The sequence below is a fragment of the Gorilla gorilla genome, chromosome 19 (assembly GCF_029281585.2).
Source record: "Gorilla gorilla gorilla isolate KB3781 chromosome 19, NHGRI_mGorGor1-v2.1_pri, whole genome shotgun sequence".
NCBI classification, from domain to species: Eukaryota; Metazoa; Chordata; class Mammalia; order Primates; family Hominidae; genus Gorilla; species Gorilla gorilla.
This window is the reverse complement of record NC_073243.2, coordinates 72,680,813-72,706,921: the sequence shown is the minus strand read 5'-3', so window position 1 is coordinate 72,706,921 and position 26,109 is coordinate 72,680,813. Positions and strand designations below refer to the sequence as shown.

General features: G+C 41.0%; 1 protein-coding gene across 2 annotated transcripts in view; it reads right to left on the bottom strand.

The window, feature by feature from the left end:
* FYB1 (FYN binding protein 1) overlaps positions 1 to 19,840 on the bottom strand; it is a 113,671-nt gene extending 93,831 nt beyond the window's left edge. For both annotated transcript variants that reach the window (XM_004058931.5, XM_055366903.2), the window contains exons 1-2: positions 19,716 to 19,840; positions 2,074 to 3,235 (exon numbers count right to left, since the gene is read on the bottom strand). In XM_004058931.5, the coding sequence (XP_004058979.5) occupies positions 2,074 to 3,208 (1,135 nt within the window). In that variant the 5' untranslated portion in view covers positions 3,209 to 3,235; positions 19,716 to 19,840. The remainder of the gene's footprint in view (positions 1 to 2,073; positions 3,236 to 19,715) is intronic.
* Between the last annotated feature and the right edge of the window lie 6,269 nt (positions 19,841 to 26,109).

Genomic DNA, 26,109 nt, shown 5'->3' with positions numbered 1-26,109 from the left:
CTGGAAAGACCCAGAAAGTGGCAGGCAAGGGTTAAAGGTAGCTTCACTGTACACCATCTTACATTTACTGCTTTTTCAGTCAGAATGTAATTTCTACTTAAAAGATGAAAGAATTCAAATGCTTTTTAAAAAGGTGAATGCTTTAAAGGGGTATTATTCAGAGTTTAAAGTTATGAATCAGATTGCTTAATCCAGATATCAAATGAGGTCAATCTAGATTAAGAGGGATTGAGTTTTGATTTGTGGAAGAGGTGAATGAAGAGAGAACAGGATACATTTTGGAGCATAATACATCTCGAGGCATCAGATGTTGAGGGGGTTACACTGATGACAGGATTTAAAATGTGAACTGTGGCATGGGCTACTGACAGTGAGGAAGCATTCAGGAGCAGGGGAGGGTTGCAAAGGAGAGGAGAAGGAGAACAAGGATAAACTCCGTCTGCTCTGCAGTTCTGCCTGGGTCCCTTGCAGCTTTACTTCACTAAAAATCAGACCTTGTCAGGCCTTCAGAGTCAGAAAGAGGACTTGGTTAGCATTTGTGGCAACTCACTGAAAAGCGTGACACCGGGCAACGTGTGTTACCACCGTGCTCTGCCACCACCCACACTGGAGCAGGAGTGAAACAAAGATGGAAGAAAGTTCCCAGGGATTTCTGCCTAACATCAGAACTCCTTCCCTGGTGTGAAGTCGCAGCCATAAAATGGAGGTTATAATACTAAATTTTTTATCCGAGGTGAAGAAATAAGAGAAATAAGGGACCTTTTAGAAAGTCTCACAAAAATAATAGTTCTGAATTATGACCTGGTAATGAAACAAGATGACAGATGAGGAGGAGGTGCAATGTGAAACAAGGATGAACCTTTCTGGAAGACAGATGGTCATGGGGTCATTCCAAACTTGCTTTCTGTGTGTTTGAATTAGCAGAGGACTTGATCACTAAGCTGTTTACGAACAAGGAGAATACTGAACTCAGGAAGATAACATATCGCAAGATGTTTCTACAGTGCAAAAACGAAAAACAACCTTTAGGCTTAGAATTGCTTTAACTAGACTATACTTTGGTAAGGAGAAAGATGCGACTACAAGTAGTGTGGTCACTTGTAGGCATCTTGTTTCCCCCTCACAATAAACAACAGTTGCACATCATTTACCTAAAATATTAATCATCTCAGGCATGTGTGAGCTTCTTACATGCAGTCACTCAGTACCACATCCCAGAGAATTGCAGTGATATCTCTGGTAGAAATTTAAACTATTTACCCGAAAGGAGAGTAAAGTACTCCTTTGTCTGGCTCATTTTCCTAACTATATATTACTTTATGAATCAGAAAAGTTCAGAAAACTTTATACTGAGAAATAGAAAATAGCTAAAATGTGAAACACAAAGTGCCGTTTCATGAGTCCTGTTCCTTTCTCATTTGAATACTGGGCTTAGGAAACATGATGAATTGTGTGGATATTTGCAGTCACTTAAAGGAGGGCTTGTCATCTCTGTACTATTGACATTATGGCCTGAATAATTCTTTGTTGTGGGACTGTCCTGGGCATTGTAGGATGTTCAATAGCATCCCTAGCTTCTACTCACTAGAGGCCAGTAGCACCCTCCAGTTGTGGCAATCAAAAATGCCTCCATACATTGCCAAATGTCCCCTGGGGGTCAAAATTGCTCCCTTTGGGAACTGCTGACCTACAGGATAGCTCATTTTCTGTCTAACTCCTCTGTGTTGATAGGGGTAACATACCTCAGTCTCATTCAACAGAAATGAAACCCAACAAAGGAAGTAAATACAATGGTTATCATTAAGCAAAACCACGTATCAATGAAGTGGATGCATTCCCTCTCCCTTCCCCCAACAAAACCCCAGCTGACCAAGGCATTTTCTCACAGAATGAAGACTTCCTACTTTCCCAGACCTCCCACATGAAAGAAAAAAACAAGACAAAGAAAATTCATTATACACATATGAGTACCAGATAGAGAATCATTTCTTGTTACGAAACTTTCCCCAGAAGCTAAAACATTCTCTGCCTTGGAGTAAACCATACTGAATAGCAAACGAGAAAAGAACTCACTGTTTCCAGAAGAGGTTTTGTGGAATTTCGTCAGGTCAACATTTGGTGGTCTGTTGGGTTTTGGTGGAGGTGGACCCAAGGTAAACAAGGGAGGCAATGGCTTCTGTTTTGGGGTGGCTGAATTCTTGTCTCCCTTTTCCTTTTCCTGACTTTGGCCCCATGGCCCCCCCACTGTCAGCTTAGAAGGGGCCTTAGGGAACCTGGCAGGAGGAGTCCCTGAGGCCAACTCTTCCTGATTTATTTTGCTCTGGAAGGTGTTCTTAGCAGCATCTATCTTCCTATCTTCCTTTTTTTCTTCACCATTTTTGGAGAGACCTGGGCCTCCCCTGCTCGCAACAGGTTTCAAAACCACTCCAGGAAAGGGCGAACTTGAAATCTCCCCTGCATGGTCTTTATTTTCTGAGTCTTCCCTTGCTGGTTTTAAAGGGCCACTTTTCGACCTGACTCCCAGGGGAGTTGGGGACCCTTTTGATGAAGACACATTCTTCATGGGGCTTTCGTCTTCATGGGAGTTCTCGGTACTTAGGGGCGGCTTCTGGCCAAAGGCAGGTTTGGGGAAGAGGGGCTTGGGTTCAAGATCTTGTGATGCTAACATAAATTTCCCTTTAACCCCAGTCAATTTGGGGAACGCTTGCTTCTGTTCATTTTCCGGGGTTGGAGGAGTAGGCCCAGATTTTGGGCCTAGTGGCTTTAAGTCATGGTCTTGGTTTACACTGTGAAGAGATGGCTTGTTTCCAGGAGGCCAGGGAAACGTAGGTTTGGAATCTTCTTTGGGCAAGTTGATGGGCTTGGGGCCTACAGGTTTCGGAAATCCCACTTTCGCCTCGGGGTCTCTGGTGGTCAAGCTGGCTGGTGTTCCGAATCTTTGGCCTGCTCCAGTGGGCTTTAGAAATGGGGGCTTGGGTTCCTTGTCAGGCTTTTCCTCAGAAGAAGGTTTGACTGCCACAGGTGGCTTTGGGGACCCAAACTTAGGTACATTGCTGGGTGCTGCAGGAGGGCTGGCATTTCCTTGGTTGTTGAATAAGTTCTTTCTTGCTTGTATTCCTGAAGATGAGTTCGGCCCTGTGACTCTGAAGGGTCGGCTATTGACCGAGACATCCTCTGTCGGGTTGCCCCCTGTGTTAAATTTCGCCATGAGGGACTTTACATCTGCCTTTCCATCCTACAAACATAGGGAACAAAAACTAGCTGAGAGACAAAAGTCTTACTTGCACAGTTTAAAATACTATACCTTAAAGAGCTTCCTGGTTTGAGGCCTGCAGCGTTGCTGATTGGTTAGCAAGATATTGTAACATTTATCTTCCTCTCTGGCAAAATAAGTTGCGAGAGTTTCTTGAAAGAGGAAGGCTATGGTTGTGCATATACTTTTTCTTTTGCTTATCTCGGACTGACTTGCTTATTTTTACTTAAGGAACAAATCCTTTCTTTATTCTCACTGTTTCTCTAGCTATCTTGTTGGATTTACTCTAACTTGGTATTATTTATTTTTAAAGTTTCACTTGAAAAAATATGGAAGTAACTAAAAAAAGATTTCTTCCATATTTTATAATTGAAACTCTTAAGTAGAAACTACCTTTAAAAAATGAAAGTAAGTTCTTCTGTAAATTGAGGCTGTGTGCTTCATACAGCATGGCCATGTTTAACATACATCTCTGTGGTTTGCGAGAGTTTTTTTTTTTTTTTTTTTTTGCTTCTATCCACATTGAAGTTCTGTTTGTTAACAGGGAGATGTGGCAGAAAAACCTTGCTCATTTTTATAAGTAAGTAATAAAATGACTTCTTCTCCTTATTTGTAATTATTTAGCACTAATGACTCACGTGTATCCATACTAGCAGGCGATTGTACTCACTTTCAGAATTGTTCTGTTTAGAGGTCATGGTCTGGAGGCACAAGGGGGAAGATAAGGAAGAGGTAATAGGGACAGGCTGTCAGTCTTATTTCCAGACCTTTCTTTCCACAGTCATCCCTTTTTCTCAGAGGTGCTTTTACTGGGTCTCCCCTGCTTGTCTAGAATTTAGGTATTACTTAGCAAAGATAATAGGCATTCATTTTTCTCTGTGAATGTAATCCCATTTTACCTGGGAAAGTTAATGGTGTGTTTGCTCTTTGTCTCAAAAGCAAGGAGTTTAAATTTTTAGTTCTTTTAGAAATATTTCAAAATTGGAGGCTTCAAAAAAATCACTGAAATTAACCAATGTGGCCATGACAATTTCCCTTTTCATGCTTTAAAATTCACCCATAACATGCTTTCCCACTTCTCACCCCTCACTTTTCATTGCCCCATACCCAGGCACATTTCATCTTTCAAGGTGCAAAACCAGGTCCCTCCAGCTGGGAAGGTTGCTCCCACCTCCTGAATCATGCACACTTCAGGTGCTTCTACAAGCCCCTATGTTATTTCCTCTTAGAGTGATGAGAACTACCATTTAGTGGGGGGTAAATACATGTGCTTTGTTCTATATCATCCTGTCTCGTTCTTACAGTAGTTCTAAAAGAATGACATTATTTAACCCTATTTCACAAGAAACGAAAATGAGGCTGGAACTGCAGGAGGATGGCATGGCCAGAGCATGAGAACTGGGTTTAAATCCTAGCCAGAATTGTCATGTACTTTAAATATGGAATTTGTAAAATGCCTGTCTGGTGTACCATATGGGTTCAATACATGGAAATTATTATTAGAACTGTTAGGTAGCAACTCCAGGCCTTGAATATGCTACCTAACAGTTCTAGGAACTGTGAGCACAGGCAGGCAAACTCAGGTGTCTCTGGGGCTCTGAAGTCCAGAAAATGTCTCATTTCTTTTTGTATCCCTGCATCACCTAGACCAGGGCCTGGCTCCCTCAGAATTCTAATATATGCTTGGAGAATGAGGGCAGGCACTCAGATTAATACTGTGCATAGTGATTTTACAAGAAATGGTGCCCTCAGCAAGAGTTTCTCTCCATACCAAACTGTAGGGCATGTGTATTTGCAGGGTAGGAGGCTAGGGATTTAGGCAGGAGCAGAAAAGCTAACAAAAGCAGCAATTTCCAACTTGAATTTTGTAACTTTAATTTACCTCCCTTATCTGAGTTGTTGGAAACTGCTTTTTTTCTACCTTTCCTCCCTTTGCCACTTTTCTACCACCCCTGACTTCCTCAAATCCTCAAGCAATTCCTGATGGCAAGAGGCAGGAAGACAGCAGAACAAGGGAGAATTTGGGTGCTTGGGGGAGGGAATAGGAGAGAATGGGTTCTTCCCTGAACCTTCAGAGAGATCAGAGTTGCAGAGGACCCCAAACATCACTACAAGGGGCATAATTTTGGCAGTACCAAGAACAAAAATTTGCCCCCTAACTGAAGGAAGTCTGTCTCTGTGGAAGATGCCTTTTATTCTAGACTTAATTCCATATCATATAATGTATATTCCAGATTTATAACAGGAGGCTACATAGCTGAGTGACTAAGCACAGACTTAGGAACCAGGTGGCCTGGGTTTGAATCTTACTCGCTATGTAACCTTGGACAAAAGGCATCAAAATTCTTTAGGCTTAGTTTTCTCACCTCCCTAATGGGAATAATAATGTGTAGCCATAGGACTGTTAGGAAAATTAAACAACTTCCTGTGTGTAAAACACTTTAAAGAGTACCTGGCACATTGGAGGATTTCTGATTTTTATAAATCAAGTGAAATGTTAGACATTCTGTAGTCCCTTCTCTCACTGCATCGGTGAGGAAATGGAAAGCAAGAGTTTTAAGTGGTATCCTACTTAGGTGGCAACTTTATGTCTTGGATTTCATGGGGGAAAACCCATGAAATACCCTGGCCCATGATCAAACTCAATGTCCTGGTTTTGGTTTAGAAAATATGGAAGTGGTAGATTTGGATTGGAACGTAAGTCTCTCAGCTGCCAACCCAGACCCAGGAAGCAGTGCAATGTCAAAGTTAATAGCACAGGCTCTGGGGTTATGACTTGAGTTCAAACCTTGACTTTGCCATTTTACTAACCACGTGATCTAGCATGGTAGTTATCCTCTCTGAGGCTCAGTTTTCTACATCTTTAAAATGAGAATAATAACAGTACCTATAGCTCACAGGGTTTTTGTTTTAAAATAAGGATTAAATGGGCAAAGCCATGTAAAATTCTTAGATAAGAATTGCATGTAATATATATGTAATAATTATCTGCCATCTCTGTTTTTCTAGTTTGCTAGTCACAAAACATTATTTTCTCTATGTGACCAAATTCCGAAGTTACAATCATTAATGTTATGTCCTAATTTTAAATCAAAGTACTTAGAACTAATGTACTCCTGAATAACATAATAGAGTTATGATATTTAAGTTTGGTTTACCTACACTGTGAGACTTTTCACTGGATGTTGAAAGACAGGGAAAGAAAGAACAACATGTTCCTATGCAGGACATCTTAGAGCCCCTTGGCCACTAATATGTCTGGCAAATCAGTAGCCTGAACTCTGCAACTATCTAATCACTAATATCAGCTTCTTAGCTTTAGAGATTATTTAATTATGATCACTGTTAATAAGTTTAGTAGATAAAATGTTCAACACCCAGACTCACCCTTAATCGTAACAATAATAGGTAGATTTTTTTCTTCAAGCGTAATGATAGAAAAAGCAAAAATGATTTTTAAAATGGACACTCTCTCATTCTGATTTCATTGTAGATTGAATATCTATTCAATTATCTAGTACTCTTATTTTTACTTAAAAAAGGGTAGGGGTAATATATTCTTGAGTAATAGAGTGAAAAGTAAGCCTTCTACAGCTCCTTAACTTAGTTCCCCAGTTCTAGGCTAGGCTGATGTCCTCATTTACCAGTACAGTATGAGTTTATACCTGTTGTTCTGGAATAATGATTAGCAATGTTCCTTTTTAATCTCAAACTGATCTTCCTTAAATAATAAACTACATGGTGACCTTCCCTAGTTCTCTCTAGAGGCAATCACTGTCACCAGTTTCCTATGTATGTTGCTAACCGGTGCATATGCAAACATAAACACACACATATTCACACACAAACACCCTTCCTTCTCCCACTTTTCACACAGATGGAAACATCTACTCTGCACCTTGCCTTTTTCTAGGGCTGATATTTGGTAGACATACACCAGTACAGGTGGATATATGATCAGCAACCATTGGGATTGTTTGGTACCTATGTCAATTCCAGTTGTTAGATATTTTCAATATTAACCCTACTTTTTCCCCTTGCCAGTTCGATCATATTGGTGCGTGTTATTTGCAGAATCTTTTTAACTTAATGATATCAAGATTGGGCTTCTACTTATTCATCAGAGGATGTATTTCACAATCTGGAAGACATCAGATTGTGAAATTCAATTTGCAATTTGCAATTTGAATTTGCAAATTCAAATTCATTTGCAATTTCTTTTCCAAAGCCATTTGAAGCAATTTGTTATTATTTCTACCTGCTATGTATCCATATAATGCTTAGTCCAGATTACTCACAAACATTGCTCACAAACACAGATTTAATAGTAGAAAATCTCTTCATAGAAATTAATTTCCTTTAGCCCCCATATATTTTGCCTTTCCTCAGAATTCTGTCTCTTCAATGGTATAAATTTTTACATTTGCCACAGACCTTGGGAAAATGTCTGTTAACAAAAATGCTTTCGTTACAACCTCCAGATTGACAGTTAACAAACCCAGTTTTCAGAAAATCTTTTTGAGTTTTAGCAATCTGCATAAAAGTAATGAACCAAGTAAACAGTTAAAGGCTGAGATGGCATGAAGGACAGACATCCCATCTTTTCTGTTCCTAGAAAGAAAATCGTCCCTTTTGTAGTCAGTTCATCTACATAGTTTCATTTGGAAAACTAAAAATATATTATCTCTATTATTGGGAACAGGATTTTGTTTTGTTTTAGTTTTATTGTTATATTACTCATGGTTTTAAATATTTCTTGGATATTATGCTAATCTACTGGTTCTTAACTGGGGTGCGGGGGCAGGCCGGGGAATTTCCCCCCTGGGGATGTTTATCAATGTCTGGAAGCATTTTTGACTAAAATGACCAGCCAGGGAAGGGGTTGGGTAGAGGCCAGGGATGCTGCACATCTGTCCTATAGGAGAGCCTCCCACAAGAAAGAATTATCAGTCCAAAATGTGGATAGTGCCAAGGTTGAGAAACCCTGAGCTAATTCTATTGCTCTTGAATTACTGAAATTAACTTACCAGGAAGTCTGCTTTTAATTTTTTTTTTTTTTTTTTTTACCATAGACTACACTCTAACACCTACAAATAACTGTATAGAAACTAAATGAGCCACTGCTAGCAATGGTTTTTAAAGTTGCCCACCTTTGAAAGTCTCATCTTTAGAATGTTCTTTAAAATACAAAAGAAACAAAACTTCCATAAACCATGGGAAACTAATGAATTTAAAATGACTTTGAAGCCAGATTTTACCTCCTTAAGATATGTTTGTGTCACTTTTGCAATTAAAGCAAGAGGAGAATGAATCTCTGCTGTGGCTGCTGTTACTCTTCCCTATATAAAGCCCATAAAAAAGGGAATAAAATGACTTCATTTGATTGCATGTAATGCTTCTAATCATGGTGGAGGCAGTAAATGAATAAAATAGTTTACCCAAATCGGTTTTTCAAAAAATCTTTGATAATTTTTTACCATACGTGGAGTTTCTTTATTGTTAGTTATGTTGAGATAAAGTCGTTTGTTACCCATGACTTATTCGGTCTCAACTACTGGTTCTTCTTATGGAACAAAATTTGTTTCTGCCACTGCCATCATTACCCATAATAGGACCCCAGTACAGTGACATCAGAGGACAACAAGAGGCTGTGAGGGCGCTCATGAGTACAGGAGAAAAGGTTCCGGGAAGCCAGCCCTCGTCCTGCCTAAGGCTTCGGAGATTGTAGCCAGGGCGGGTGAAGACGGTGCGCTGGTTAGGAGACCCAGCTTCTGTGGGGGTGATGCCTTTTGTTACTCAAACTTAGGACCTGCTCTACGAAGGCCTGACCAGGAGGTGTAACAAAAAGACTGAGGAGACAGAATGTTCTCCCCTAAGCTGGAGAAACTTACCATCCTTGAGGCAGGAAGCACACTGGCAAAAATTTGTAATAGATTCAAGCAATTCAAATTTTTATAGAGCAATAGGATTCTGCATTACTGGTTTGCATCGCCTAGATTAAAGAAAATAACACATACGACCCCCATGACCAAGCCCTCCATCCCTTCTCATCACACACAACACACACACAATGCGCACACACACACACAAACACACACACAGTGTTTTCTCTTTAAAGAGACTTGATCTGTTGTACCCAGTAAACCTGGAAAAGGCAATGGTTTTAATCTGAAAATAAACTTTCATAAAAGTCTTTACTATTAGAAATTACCTCAAAACTACTCCAACTTAAGAGTTAACGGTTGCTGGCTGAAAATACAGTACTCCTGACGAGACCCTTCACAAGCATCGTAGATAACAAGCTCCTCTATCGATAATAGAACCGCAGTGATCTTTTTTATCCCGATTAACACTGTTTAAATATGCTTTTTCTTTTTTTGAGACGGAGCCTCCCTCTATCACCCAGGCTGGAGTGCAGTAGCGCGATCTTGGCTCACTGCAATCTCTGCCTCCTGGGTTCAAGCGATTCTCGTGCCTCAGCCTCCGAGCAGGTGGGACTACAGGCATGCACCACCACGCCTGGCTAATTTTTGTATTTTTAATAGAGATGGGGTCTCACCATGTTGGCCAGGCTGGTCTTGAACTCCTGACCAGAGGTGATCCACCACCTGCCTCAGCCTCCCAAAGTGCTGGGATTACAGGCATGAGCCACCGCACCCGGCCTATTTAGATTCTTAATGAATTATAATTTACATGTGTGTTCTCTGTTTCCCTAAGGAGATGTAAAAGCAGGAACCTGGTTTTATTTTTCCTCCTCAACAGCAATTCCCTCCCCGGCAAACAAGCAGACACATCCCTGATCCTGGCGCATCTCTTTCCATAATATGCATTGAATATACTGGCTGATGGACTGCGTTTACTTAAATTTCGCCTTGATTGGTCATACAGATGGGAGTGGAGGAGATGATTTTCTTAGCTCCTTTGTTGACCTGCAGTTGTGATTTAAGCACTTGCCAATAGAATATCTATTTCATTGCAAATGGGCTGTGATGCATTCCAGTGGGCTGAGCCTCGGAGGCTGGAGAGAGCACCAGGCCCCTCTTCAACAGGATGTGGGAACTTGACTCTCGCCGCAAATTAAGTTCTTGGGGCGGGAGCCCTCTGCTGCAGGCTCTGGGCGAAGGCATGGGTAGGAGGACCTGGTGGCGGAAGCAGGGGTGGTAGCCCTGATTGTGACAACCCCTGTATGTTTTTCTGTAACTTGTGAAGGTGGAGGTGGAACTGCAACAACCCCAGCGATGCTCTGTCTGCTATGGCCTTGCATTGTGAGGTGTCATGTGGAAGGAAACACCTGACTTAAATGGGGACTTTCTGGGTGGTGTGTGTGCCCCGCCAGGTCCCCTCGGACCTTGGCAGAAAAACCACCACAGATGTCGCTGTGCATTATCTCCTGGTCTGGTGTTATTCCCAGCACTGATGATCCGGACCCTTCTCCTGTTTCTACTGTGTTCTCTCTTCCAGAGTGAATTAGAGCAGAAGAAGCAAGATAGCCTAGCAAGTAGTAAAGCTTTGATGGTGATGGTCCACCTCCCAAATGCTGGCGCCTTGTATTCTCTATAAGGCATGTGCATCAGTTGGATTTTTGTGTACCCCCTGTTTTTAGAGTCAGGAGCGTGACAATCATCATCATTCTACAAATTCGAACCTTCAACATTCTCTTCCTGGTTATCCTACAAAATAGCTCCTGTACAAATAGTTTTGACTTTGCCATGGCCTCTGAGGGCTTAAGCATAAATGGATAAGGAAGTTAAATACGACTTTCTAGCCAGGCATGATAGTGCATTCCTGTGGTCCTAGCTACTCAGGAGGCTGATGTGGGAAGACCGCTTGAGCCCAGGGGTTTGAGTTCATCCTGAGCAACGTGGCGAGGGCCTGTCTCTAGTATAAATACATACATATAAATATATGTGAGTTTCTATGTGTTTCTGAGGTTTGTTTTGCTATATGTTTTTGAGTTCTTGATGTGGATAGAATGGCGATAGGATGTAGAGAATATAGAGTGAGATGTAGATAGTACAGAACAACAAATGGTCCTAAAACCGCTTATTTTTCTTATTCTATTTTATAATTTTTTATAGCAAATTTAACTTACATTTGTTTAGGATAATTCACTCAGCCTGCATGAGCTGAAAATACCAAATTAGAAAACAGTTTTTCAGGAATTTACATTTTGACTAACGAACTTGTAGATAATTGAAACATGTTTTCATAGATATCTTATTAGTGGCTTATTTGGTTCTTAGGCTAATAGTTGATGTACACTTCATAATACGATATAAGTTCTTTCATTTTTTCTGTTCCTCCAACCTCAGAGAGAGACCTACATTTCAGCTACTATTTCTTTTTCTTTTCTTTTTTTTTTTGAGAGGGAGTCTCGCTCTGAAGCCCAGGCTGCAGTGCAGTGGCGCGATCTCGGCTCACTGCAAGCTCAGCCTCCCAGGTTCACGCCATTCTCCTGCCTCAGCCTCTCCGAGTAGCTGGGACTACAGGCGCCTGCCACCACGCCTGGCTAATTTTTTGTATTTTTAGTAGAGACAGGGTTTCACCGTGGGCTAGATCTCCTGACCTGGTGATCCGCCCGCCTCGGCCTCCCAAAGTGCTGGGATTATAAGCGTGAGCCACCGCGCCCGGCCTATTTCTTATGGTTGTTCTATTTTCATGTACACCCCAACAAAAACTTTATTTTGCTAAGGACATTTGAAGTCTGAAATAAAAATCCTTGATGTCTGGGAAAGATACTGTTTGTCAAGGGAAAAATAGAAATGTTATGCTTCCTTTTTTCCCTCAGCCTTCGTGTCACTCCCAACAAACACGAAAACATAGACACACACAGACACACGCTCCTGGGTGGTAAATTTCTTTTCTACACTCAACATGATGTTAGAAACTGAAAGCTTATTGTCTACATGGAGTGAAGTGGGGGTGGAGGAATGAGGCTATCTGTGGGGTTTTCTAGAGACTTCCTTCCCAGCATGTGAAAAGATCTGTGTGAAAACTGCTAAGAAGAGGAAGAACTCAACGAGCTAACCAAGACAGGTGGCAGCAGCTGGGCACAATGGGTGGCTCAGGCCTGTAATCCCAGCAATTGGAGAAGCTGAGGCAGGAGGATTGCTTGAGGCCAGGAGATTGAGGCTAGCCTGGGAAACAAAGCAAGACCTCATTTCTACAAAAGAATATGCAATATTAGCCAGGCACAGTGGTGAGTGCCTGTAGTCCTAGCTACTCTGGAGGCTGGGGTGGGAGGATTGCTTGAGCCCAGGAGGTCAAGGCTGCAGTGAGCCATGAATGCACCACTGTACTCTAGCCTGGGTGACAGAGCATGACCTTGTCTCAAAAAAAAATAAATAAATAAATAAAATAAGGCATGTGGCAGCTTCTAGTCAATGAGAGATCCAGAGTTCGATTTGAGGAAAGTGAAAGCTATGCATTAGAAATGGAAAGCTATGGAAGAGTCCACAAAGAGAAATAGATAATATTTTGAAACCTTACTCTAAGGAATATGACAATGTGGGATATCCTCCCTGCCCCCAACCCTCCCCCTTGTTCCCATTCCATTTCTTCTCCTTTAGAACTTTGAAGAAAATGCATTTGGTATTTAGTAATCAGGATTAAACAATATAAGCACTTCACACCTCTTAGCTCACTTTTTCTGATAACCGCACAGTAACAAGACTCTGTCATAAGATGAACATCTTTTCTCACCTTTGTTATAATGGTGCTCTTCACTTTGGGTTGCACTTTTTCTCATTAAAATTGTGATGTTTTCAATTTCAAGTTTTCCATGGTGTTCACCCTGCTCTTAGCACCCAGCCACTCTCTTTTCCCAGGCACGCTTCTCTTTCCAAAGCACTTCATGGCTTCAGCTGCTCTGGGCTCTCACTTGTCCATTCATTCATGGATTCATTCATTTTCTTCTGAGTGTTCTAGAGACTCCTTGCTTATGTGCTAAATCTAGTGTGTGGCACTTTGCCATGATCTAGATTAACATCTGTGCTTTACTAAAAGCGCTTTTCTTGGTGAACAAATCACCTTTACACGCCCCCTGCCAAAAAAAAAAAAAACCCAACTCTACATATACTCATATAATTATCAAAAAATTCTAGAGTTTAGTAGTTTATACCCATTCCTAATTTCATTATTAAACTAATAATCACATTTTAAAAGAAAATTTCACATATAATATCTCATTTGATCCTCCCAAAGCCCAATTAGTTTTTAGTGTTATTAATATATAACCTTAAACTGAGTCACCTAAGCTTTAGCAAGTGGTAGGATGAGAACCAAACCCAGGTTCTGATTCTAAATTCTGTGCTCACCCTATATGCCAAGGAACCAGGGTTTTCATTGTCTTTCTCGTATAGTTACTAGTTTAAGTTCTCAGCTCACACACAAAACTTTTTGGCAGTTTCTTATTCTAATCCAAAATGTTTTCCACCTAACTCTAGCAATTGACCTCCTGTCCAAAATCCCTTGTCATTGCAAGGGATGTGATAACATTTGTCCTACTTATGGTTGTGATCCTGGCAGATCTGAGACGAGCAAGGAAACAGAGCAAGGCATGGGGTTTATAGGGCTCAAGGCCAAAACATCCTGATTGACTTTGCAACATCGTGGGCAATCTGAAAGGGGAAACAACCAAGAGAAGACAAACAATTACGTTTGTTTTAAAAAACATTTAGTCTCTGTGTGTGTGTTGGTGTGGGGGTGAGGTGTTTAGGTAGATGACTATATTAGGGCTTTTTTAGCCCAACCCTGGCTCCAAACAGCTGCCCCTTAGAGTTGGTTACATGAACCATCTAACTGGTAGTTTAGGGGCCCAGGACACCATTCTGGTTCATTCATTGTCTGCCTGAGATGGTGCTTATTGTTCATTTGGCTGCAGCCTCAAACTTACTACCAGGGGTGGTTGAAGAGGGGCATAAACAGATACTACGGGAGAAAGAAGTTATAATTTGGGAAGTCCCATGGCAAAAATCAGATTGATAACAACGCATTTATATATAACAACTTCGTCTGAATGAAAAAGTGAAAAAAGTGTTAACATCTTTGGTTAGTTCAAAGAACAAAAAATGAAACACACCAAAACCCTTTCCTGTGTTATGCTTTTCTACATACTAAATGGTTTTCAAAAGATAGTACCACAGAGAGAGTCATCTATTATTTCTAGACAGAATTTTCTTTTAGTTAAAAATGTAAACCAAAATGAGATACTACTTCACATCCATTTGAATGGCTATAATAAAAAAAAAGCAGAAAATAACAAGTGTTGGACAGGATTTGGGGAAATTGAATGCTTGTGCACTGCTGGTGGGAACATAAAATGGTACAGCTGCTATAGAAAACAGTATGGTGGTTCTTCAAAAAATTAAGCATGGAATGACCAAATGATCCAACAATTCCACTTCTGGTGTATACCCAAAAGAACTGAAAGCAGGGACTTGAGCAGATATGGGTAGATCCCATGTTTATAGTAGCATAATTTACAATACCAAAAGGTGGAAGCAAACCAAGTGTCTGTTGACAGATAGAGGGATAAACAAAATGAGGTTTATAATACAATGGAATGTTATTCAGTCTTAAAAAGGAAGGAAATTCTGACATTCAAGGAGAAACCTTGAAGACATTACGCTAAATGAAATAAGCCAGTCACGAAACAACAAGTATTGGCTGGGTGCCGTGGCCCATGCCTGTAATCCCAGCATTTTGGGAGGCCAAGGCAGGCAGATCACTTGAGGTCACGAGTTTGGGACCAGCCTGGCCAACATGGTGAAAACCCATCTCTACTAAAAATACAAAAATTAGCCAGGCATGGTGGTGCAAGCCTGTAATCCCAGGTTACTTGGGAGGCTGAGGCAGGATAATCACCTGAACCCGGGAGGCAGAGGTTGCAGTGAGCCAAGATCGCACCACTGCACTCCAGTCTGGGCAACAGAGCGAGATTCTGTGTCAAAAAAAAAAAAAATATATTGTGTGATTTCACTTATATGATGTACCTAGAGTAGTCAAATTCATAAAGGCAGAAAGTAGAATGGTGGTTGCCAGGGGCTGGAGGGAGGAGGGAACAGGCAATTAATGTTTAATGGATATAGAGTTACAGTTGGGAAAGATGAAAAAGTTCCTGAAATCAATAGTGGCAATGTTTGCACAACAATGTGAATGTATGTAATGCCACATTTTACCCTTAAAAATGGTTAAAATGGCACATTTTATATTATATATATATTTTACCATAATTAAAAATTCAATAAGAATGTTAAAAAAAGTGTTTGAAGAATTATAAATTTAAATTAAATGTAACCGTGGATCAATGTCAAACATCTAATATGAATAAAATAATAAAAAATCCATTTGAGAAATATAAGCACAACTCTCACTGACTACTTTTTTTTTGACTGATAGGGTAAATAAAAATATTTTGAGTGGTTTTCATTGCGATGACGATGGGGAAATGATGAGAAGCACATTGTGTGGTAGGATCACCCTGGGGGAAGTTTTTTTAAAGCAGCACTTGCTGTGTGGCCCAACCCACCCTGCTGTGCTCCTCTCAGGGATCTCTGGGGAGACTCACCAGCCCAGCCAGCCAGGGGTGCAAGGGGGAGGGTGTGGCATCCTGTGGTGTATTCAGAAGCAAACATTATTAAAAACCAGTGGAATCCTGGATGTGTCTTATCCTCACATTTTTCTTGATCAATTACTACCAAAAGAGTGGCAGAAATTCAGTGGCAAGGACTGGGGCACCTTTTGGTGGAGGTACCCTGATTTAGCACGAGTGAATGGGATTGGAATGCAGATGTTGGTTGCTTGTCTATAAATTATGCCCATGTATATGCCAAAAAGATACGCCCATGTATCAGAACCTCTGAATGTGACCTTATTTGGAAAAAAGGTCTTTGCAGGTGTAATTAAGGATCATGCAACAGAATCATTCTGGGTTATGTAGGTAGCACTACATCCAATGACAAGTATCCTTATAAGATAGAGAAGAAGAGAGAGCAGAAGAGGAGAGGGCCATTTTACAAGAGAGGTAGAGGTTTTAGTGATGCAGCCACAAACCACGGAATCCCTGGAACCACCAGAAGCTGGAAGAGGCCAGAAACGAATCCTCCCCTAGAGCCTCCAGAGGGAACATGGTTCTGCTGACACCTTGAGTTTGGACTTCTGGCCTCCAAAACTGAGGGAGAATAGATTTCTGTTGTTGTAAGCTGCCTAGTTTGTGGTACTTTGTTACAGAAACCACAGGAAAATAATACATGCCCTTACAAAACTCCCAAATTAAACTTTTTTTGTGTGTGTGTATAATACGATTTTTAATATTGCATATATTTATATTAGCATATATTAGAAATCTCTAATATAAAAATAGTGGTATGCATGTTGTTAAAATTCTACCCGCAGCTCCCTCCTTTGTTCACTCTTTTGTTTATTTGTTTCTAAATTTTATTTTAAGTTCTTTCTGGGATACATGTGCGGGATGTGCAGGTTTGTTACACAGGTAAATGCATGCCATGGTGGCTTACTGCACCCCTCAACCCATCACCTAGGTATCAGGCTCCACATGCATTAGCTATTTATCATGATGCTCTCTCTCCCCCGCCCTGCAACAGGCCCCAGTGTGTGTCGTTCCCCTCCCTGTGTTTGTGCCGGATTTCTATAAATATCCAACAGTCTATGTGGATGAAGTTTAGGAAGAAGGGAAGAAAGACTGTTTCATGATTATTTTTTGCTGCACCACCATTTGTTGCCATATTAGAGGTGACATCCCAGCTGGGATTATCCCTGGCTTGGAAAGACTGAGTTAGGCATTAGTCACAGGCAGCATGTGAATTTGGTGGCATTTCACCTGCACTTAGAAGCAAAGTCATCCACTGCTCTGACCAACTCACAAGGCACAGGCTGCAGCAACGTGATTAACAAGGTTATGTATTGAATTTATATAGCTAAATGGTTTTCCTGGTTTCTTATCTGTTTAGAGAGGCTGATTAGCAGAGGTAGAAAAACAAGACAACCACTGAGCTTTCCAAATTTATCAGAGAAACCCCAGACCAGCTTCTGATGGGGGAATATTCCTTGACTTCCAGAGCTTCCCACTGGATTTTCATTCCTGCCCAAAGACATTCTTGGTTTATTCCCAGTGACCAATAGAGAGCATTCCAACAATCACTTCTTATCAGTCAGCAACTATATAATAAACACCTGGGACATGCTTGGCCCTGGGCTGTGGTAAAAAGGAGACAAATGGGCCTTAAAGGTAGAACAATTTCAATTAGAAGCCTGTACAAGGTTTAGAACACAACGTTTGAGAAAGGAAAAAATCCTTAAACATTAGCGAACCAAGGTCCTTCATTTTACAAAGAAGAAATTGCGTAAGGGTCACACAGTTGGGCTGAAATCTGGGTCTCTCCCTTGCTCATCCTCTGAGCTTTCCACTGCGCTATGCTGTCTGACCTGTGGGGTGCCAGCTTCTGCAGCAGCTTGCTCTTAAAAAACAGTCACAACAAGAACAGAGGGCAACCGCGATTGCCTTCTGGGCCAGGTGCTGTGCTAGGAGCTTTTCAGGGATCACCTCAAAACAGGTCAATGGAGACGTTACTGTTATCCGCATTTGACAGATAAAGAAACTGAGTCATGGAACCATTTAGGAACTCACCCAAGGCCCACAGCTGGTGCGTGGCAGAGACCACCTTCAAGCTCAGGATCTTGATTCTGGAGTCACAGTCTTAACCGCAACCTCTGGAACCACAGCCCCAACCCGCCAGCGAGCCACGGTTCACTCTCTTCACTCTCTTCACTTTCTTGTTTTTAGAAATGTTCCTTTAGAGCAGCCTCTAGTAACACCTCAGACAAATGAAATATCATTTCTACATCCCTGACCTCTCTCTCTTGTTAACGTATTGTGTAAATGGTGGAAAATGTGGTTTTTAAAGCACATTGAGGCTGGTAAAAGCTTCAAAGCCACCGCCTGCACTTACTCTTTGGACCACTAGATGTCAGTGTGATTGCTCTATGAAGCAGCCGTAACTTGCAAGGTGCAGCATTGCACCAGAAACCAGCTGCTGCGAGCTTCCAAGCCTCTGGACTCCAGCAGAAGCTGGGGGGAATTTGAAGCCCAATGGTAGTAAACAAATGATGGACATGACAGTCAGGCAGTGTGGATTTCAACCTTTACAATAATTTCTCAAGGGAAATGGAAACCTTTTTAGCCTTTCCTTTTTGAAACAGATGGTCAACTTTTCCATGGGGTGCCTTAAATGCACCACAACGCCTTTGATATTCAGGATCACCTTTAATGGTACATCATAAAACATGTGGTTTTATTGGAAAGAGCACCCTTATCCTCCTCCCCCTCACCTATCACTTATGATTAATTTCTTAAGGTATCGGACTATTTGAAGTGTACGTGTCTCACATTGCATGGGGACGTTTTACTCTACCTAAAACCTCCGGTGGCATTCCCGTAGCACGGGCAGAAAAATCACAGCCACAACTTCACCCTTCCGGTGATAAGCCCATCTGTTTCCCACGCAGAATTATTTGTATTTAATGAAAAAATATTTAAAATGGTGAATATTAATTATTATTTTACATTAGTATTCAAAAAGTGTATATAGTTTTATCCCCTCAACAACTCCATGAGATGAGTTCTATTATTATACCCATGTTTAGATGAGGAAACTGAGACACAGAGAGGTTAAGTGGCTCTCCCAAAGTCACACAGCTAACAGAAGGCAGAGTCAGAGGCCCATTTCTATTAATTACTTCACTGCAAATCAAGTTAAATGGGGGGAAAAGACCTTGTGAATTTTTCAGAAGAATCAGCAATGTATACAAGAGAGCCAAAGGCTCCGATGAAAATTTGGAGTTGCTGGTTGCTCTGAAAGGCCTCCTTGGCTGATCTGCAGCTGTTTGTCATCATGTATCCAGTTTGCCAGGATTCCTTCTGAGAAGGCATAATTCATGGCAGTATAGTCCCTTTCTTTAGTCTATGTAGAAATCTCACGTGAATCCTCACCTCCTGCCAGGTTTGGAGGAAATTGAAAGTTACTCTTTCTCATCAAAAGGATGGACACATATTTGTTACGAACCAGGATGAAATAAACCATCTGTGCCCAGCTCTGTTGGCAATAAAACCTTGTTTCTGGTTTCACTGCAAGACGTTATTTAACGCTAGTGGCACCAGAGGTTCCAACAAGAACACATGAGAGGTCTTATCCAGTTACGAAAGAGCAAGTGACAGACACATTCCCGGCCACATTTTTATCTGCTTATCATCCTTTTGGCTACCGTGAGGCTGAGTTTTAGTGTCTCCTGTTCATCTCTTTTGCTATTTTCCAACAGAACATGCGTTTCCTTCAGTTATTCAGCTAACACAGTCTGTGCTGCCAGAATTTGGAAGTGGTGCTTTTTTCCTGCTATAAAAAATTACACATTTATTTGAAAGAAGAAACCTAGGCATAGCTGTTACCTGACTCCTGCAGAAGAAGGTGGAAGGATGGCCTCCTTTAGTGGATCTTCCTGGGCCAGGGTCTGGGCCCCACTCACTTCTGGCTGTCGCATCTGCTCTGCATGTGGAACTCAACAACTGCGGAGCTTTCTGATGCCTGGCAGGGTTTTGTCCAGGGCAGTGGTTGAGTGAGCCACACCTCCCTCCCCTGACCAGGCAAACTTAGACAAGAAAAGTTCTATTATGCCCTCAGGATATTGAGTAATAAGGAGGAGAAAGGGGAACTTAAAAGTGTCTGTTCAGCCTGGATACTTCTGCTAACATTCCCACCAAGCATGCGATATTTAAAAGGGTAAAACCAAAACAAGATTCTCCTGCCTGCCACCATGTTTATTCAAGAGGAAGAAGCTGTAAGTTCTTCGGGCCCATAATCTTCCCACACACCCAGGAGTGTCACCTGCAATGGGGGCCAAAGGGGGATGCTTACAATTAGAAAGGTCCACTGGAGCATGTGGAATATTTGGAACCTAATTGCACCTGAGGTCAGGAGGTAAAGTGGGGTGCTTGACCATATCAACTGAAGGGTGGTCACTCATGTGCTGGAAAGCCCACTAGACTCACTCTGTCGGCTCTCTGTTAGACTATTCTTGAGGCTGGAAGAAATGGAGTATTTAGATGATAATCCATGTGAAAAGACTACCAATGGGGCTGAGTGTAGTGGGTCATGCCTGTAATCCCAGTACTTTGGAAGGCTGAGGCAGGAGGATTGCTTGAGAACAGGAGTTCAAGACCAGTCTTGACAACATGGTGAGACCCTGTCTCTACAAAAATAAAAAAAAATTAGCCAAGTGTGATGGTGCATGCCTGTAGCCCCAGACATTTGGGAAGCTGAGGTGGGAGGATTTCTTGAGCACAGGAGTTCAAGGCTTCAGTGAGCTATGATTGCACCACCATTGCACTCCAGCCTGGGTAACAGAGCAAGATCCTGTCTGAAGGAAAAAAAAAAAAAAGAAGAGAGAAAGACAGAAAAAAAAGAGAAGGAAAGAAAGAAAGAAAAGCAAAAAAGACAAGAGAAAAAAAGAAAAGACAAGACAAGACAAGAAAAGAAACCCCCCAAAACAGAAGCTGCCATTGGGACTAAATGAGATTTTAACAAATTGTGATTGTGAAATTAACCTCCCCAACCTTCCTTCTACTCATTCATTCATAAACATCAAACACTTACTGTGTGGGTCAAGCACTGGCCAAGACTAGAAAGATGGAGAAGACAAGGATTTTCCACTCAGTGGCTTATAATCTTACAGACGTTATGCCAGAGATGGTCACTTTCCTCCCCGTATGATTTTCCCTTCTTATAGAGTAGTAGGGTCAGCAAACTATGGCCCGCATGCCAAATCTGGCCTGTGGAATGTTTTTTACAGACCTCAGGCTAAGAATTTACATTTTTTAAGAATTGTAAGAAAAGGGAGAAGAAGCAAAAGAAGACAATGATGGTAACAATGATGATGACAACAATGATGATGACATGGCTGAGACCGTATATGGCCTGAAATATTTACTATCTAGTCCTTTGCAGAAAAAGTTTGTCAAAAGTTTAGGATGCTTATTCTATCCTAAGAGATCTCTGGCTTTTTACCTGGCCCACAGCTACACAGGATAAGGCATTTTCTAGTCCCTCTTGACATTAGATTTGGCCATATGGTTAAGTTTTAGTCAATGGGATCTATGCAGAAGGGATCTATGTAGCTTCTTGGTGTGTCCTAAAAGAGGGCCGCATCATGCTTTCCCCTCCCAGCTGGCTGGGATGCTGTGGGGGCCTGAGCTCTTCTGATCCAGTGATGACTAAGGTAATACTCTAGGCATGACAGAGCCAGGAGATAGAAGGACCTGGCCCCCAACACAGGAGACAACCCCATCGTCGCTGGATTTTGCTAGATGGTTATAAAGAAGGGAACAGGAGGACAGACACTTAACTTTTAAAAATCAGTGTTATGTTGTGTCTCTTTTGCTGCAACCAAACATGTATTATAACCACTATAGAGATAGACACTGTATAACTAACCATGACACACTGTGATGAGTATTAAGCTCAAAGTATGAATAAAGGCCTCTGGAAATACCCAGGAATATGTAATTCCTTCTGCATGGGGGCAGAAGAGTTGAGGAATACTTTACCTAACATGGGACAGTTGATCTTGGGCCATGAAGGAAGCCTAATTGGAATTTGGGATTACTTGTTTTTCTTCTCCTCTCTGCCAACCTCTCTCAGATGGCCAAAACAAAATAAAACAAAATAATCCACTGCGTGAGGTGGCTCACGCCTATAATCCCAGCACTTTGGGAGGCCTAGGAGGGTAGGTCACCTGAGGTCAGGAGTTTGAGACTAGCTTGGCCAGCATGGTGAAACCCTGTTTCTACTAAAAAATCCAAAAATTAGCTGGGCGTGGTGGTGGTGCATACCTGTAATTCCAGCTACTCAGGAGGCTGAGGCAGGAGAATTGCTGGAACCCAGGAGGCGGAGGTTGCTGTGAGCTGAGATTGCACCATTGCACTCCAGCCCGGGCCAACAAGAGCAAGACTCTGTCTCAAAAATAAAATAAAATAAAAATAAAATAAAATAAAATAAAATAATCCTCCAAAAGCAAGCAACACGCCCTGTCTTCATGGAATATACTGCCCCCTCTCCTTTTTCACCTGGCTAACTCCTGCTTATGCTCCAAAACCCAGTGTAGATATGATCTCCTTTTGAATTTTGTCCCACAAAACTGGGTAAGACCTTCTGAGCTCTGGCGTCTTGTACTCTGTCTTAGTTGTTGGAGATATGTCTGTCTTTCTCACTAGATCATGAGTTCCTTAAGGCTTGGCGGTAACTGTGGCTTATTTGTCCTGGATTTCTAGCTTGTAGTACATTGCCAGGCACACAGAAGGCACTTTATAAACATTGAATAAATTAATTTATTAGAGGCCAAGGGCAGCTTCCTGGTTTGTGGGACTGTTGCTCTTTTTTAATGCATGTGTCCCAAGAAAGGGAAGGTGAGCCCAGCAATTTATATCTCTCAGCCTCTGTGTCCTAAAAGTATATACATTTTTAAAAGTTTGCTTTCCAAAAAGGCAGAAAAGAAATGTACACATTTAGAAAGTTTTAGTTTAAAAAACTAAAAGTTTCATTTGATATGAATGGTCTCTATGCTTGTTAGTGTCTGAAAGGTTTGAAGATTTAACAAAAACAACTAAAATGCTATGAGGCGAGTTTAGTAACGTGATGGTATGTTTCCGAAATAAGCGGAAGTATAGATACTTGCTCAAATTTATCCTATTTTGAGCTTTTCTTATTATTACATAATAACAAACACTCATTTTTCTATTTTAATAAAATCTTTACTCACAAAGGAAAATTTGTGCAGTAATATTATTTGATTACAACGAGATGACGATGCTGGTAATTACATTTGATTCTCCCCTTGTCACTCTGTGTTATGTGTCTTATAATCAATAAAAGAGGGAGAGGAACAACAAACACTGAGGCCTGTTGGGGGAGGGCAATGGAGGGGGGAGCATCAGGAAAAATAGCTAATGCACGCCGGGCTTAATACCCAGGTGATGGGTTGATAAGTACAGCAAACCACCACGGCACACGTTAACCTATGTAACACACCTGCACATCCTGCACATGCACCCTGGAACTTAAAATAAAATAAAATTAAATTTAAAAATAAAAAATAAAAAAATAAAAGCAAAAGCATTGCTTTTCACGCAAACCTATTTTACTACATGCTTTGGCTACAGGCAACCAATTTTCTGAACTGGCGAATTAATGTAAGACTTTTAAGACACCGTATAGTAGTAGTATTTTCCCCTATCATTTAGAGGAAAATATAAAAATATGAGGAGCATATTTTCCTTTACGTATAGTCCTCCTTGAGATGGTGTTGGCAGAAGGTGAAGTTGAAAAGAAATACTTGCATTATGTTTCTAAAGGAAACCAATAATGTAATATTAAGTTATTATTTGAATATGAAGTTTTCATTATTTTTGTGGCTATTCACTAAAGGCCTTCATAAATTACAGGGAAACCTGAGCAATTAAATTTAAAAAAATCATTCAAAGGCTTCTTAAATAAAGTTTTTGGTCTTAACATCTGCTACAGAATCATAGCTAACACCTCGGTGCTTCTGGATATTTATTAAATGTTTAGGGCTTCCATTCCCCCATGCAAGAGTAATTCTAAGCAAATGATGAATGTCTCAATGAGTAGCTCATTCTTTGTGGACATAAAAACTAGGTTTCCACTTCCCTATCTGGTGCAGCTCTGTTGTGCAATACAAGGAGATAAAACCCTAGGTAAGAGAATTAGAGTGGGGGTGGGTGTAGTAGAGATGGAGAAGGTCAGCTTATCCTCAACTCACTACTCCCACTATCAAATATCCACTTCAGATATAAGAATTTCTGTCTTTATACCCCCTACTGTCCCTATCTCATCCCACACTCCCCTCTTCTCCAGGTGGAGAAACCCTATCCTGTGCTGTCTGCTCAGTATAATGATGACTTTGAGGTATCAGCCTGTTCATGCCTATCACTTTTCAATATGCTTGCTTCTCTGTCCTCTAAATTAAATACTGTACTTATTGTTGTACTTACTAGCAATTATATTTTTCCACAATTAAAAAAATGATGAAGTTAATATTCTCAAAGGAGTAAATAACACGAAACCGATGGCCATTCCAGCCATCTTTCAAGGAAAGGTGATCTGGTTCTGGTGGCCAAGCCAGCTCTGCTGTGCCAGATAAAAGCCTCCAGTGACTTACTCAGAAAACAAATCATGAATGTGTTTGAAAGTGAAATGATTTGGCCTCCAGTCAGCCTTTAGCACAGTCCTGACGGCTTCCCTTACTACAGGGATTAGGCGTCCTGTGAAGACAGATGGGGGAGGGCTGCCACCTTCTGCTTGCTCACCCAGGGAGTAGCCTCCCAAGCTTCGCCACTGCTCCAGACAGCAGCAGATGAAGCTCTGAGGAGTCCACGCCTTTCTGGAAGCTTGTTGTTGCCCTGCCAACATATATTGAGTTGTCAAGAGCTCTGTCTTTAAGCCAATCACATCCTGATCACAGTTCATTAAAGGTGTGTATTCCTCTAGTGAGCTCATTGTCTGTTGTCAGAAATCACTCAGTGCCCAAACACATTAGGATGAGAATGGACTGTGTAGAAGAAAAGAAATGGGTTCTGCTTATTTTCTTTGACTTTAACAGCTACTTCCCCTTACTCAACTCAACACTCATGTACGCATATCAGAGAAGCATTACAATCTGCAAGCTGCAGGACTGGTTCCTATTTAATGTGTAAAAAGTGGCTTTTCTCTACTTTCCTCTCCCGAAATCCTTCTAACTTCAACCTCTTTCCTCTAACCTGCTCATTCTTCCTGCTTTCTTCCAAGTAGGAAACTACTTGGTTAACATCAGAGATTTTTCCACCTCCAAGCTTCTAAAATTCTGGAAATGCATTTACATTACGGAAAGTTATAAGGGACTTGAATACCTTCCAGAGGTTTTTGCTACATGGGGTTTTATTAGTGGACAAAACCTTATAAAAGATGTCAGCAATCTTTAAGAAGCAGAGGTATGAGAACTGTGTCTGCTTCCCCACTTCGCATCCTTTAGTCTCTTCCTGATTTTCTGCCATGCAGAAGAGTGGTCACTGAAGATTTTTGGTTTTGTATAGCTAGCAGTAAAATATATTTGAGTAAGCACTACAAAAATGTGAATATTTATTAATGAACCCACATATACATGTATGTATATATGTGTGTGTGGTGTGTATGTGTCTGTTAAAACATTTTAATTGACAGAGCATTAGGCTGGGAAGGCTTCAGAGTTTTAGGTTTTTGTGTTAGCAAACCAAAGCCCAATGTAAACAATAAAATAAACTTTACCAATTAGAATGGCCAACTAACTTCTAAGTAAAGACTTCCCCAATCAGATACTGCCAACTAACCTCTAATTAGTCTTTTTGCTCTAACCAGTCAAATATATTTTCTTTGTCTTTTTTCTTAGTGCACTTGTGAAAACTCACTGCCCATGCTGCTGGGGTGGAGTTTTCTGAACCTTTTGTGGTTCTGATGCTGCCCAATTCATGAATTGTTTTTTATTCAAATAAACTGCTAAATTTATCTTGTACGAAATTTTTCTTATAAAGTATGTTATGCATATACTTTAACCATTATAAAGTGCAAACAAAAATAGAAAATAAAGGAAGAGATTTTTAAAATATAAGATTTCTAACAATTTCTCTTCATGCCCAATGAACTGTCTTGAACCCTCCTCCTGAGATACTCACTTTATTTTGGAGGCAACTGATAAAAAAGAGTGGAGAGAGAAAATCGTTGCACTAGAAGTAGGCAAAGCATACAAGGATCTTTCAA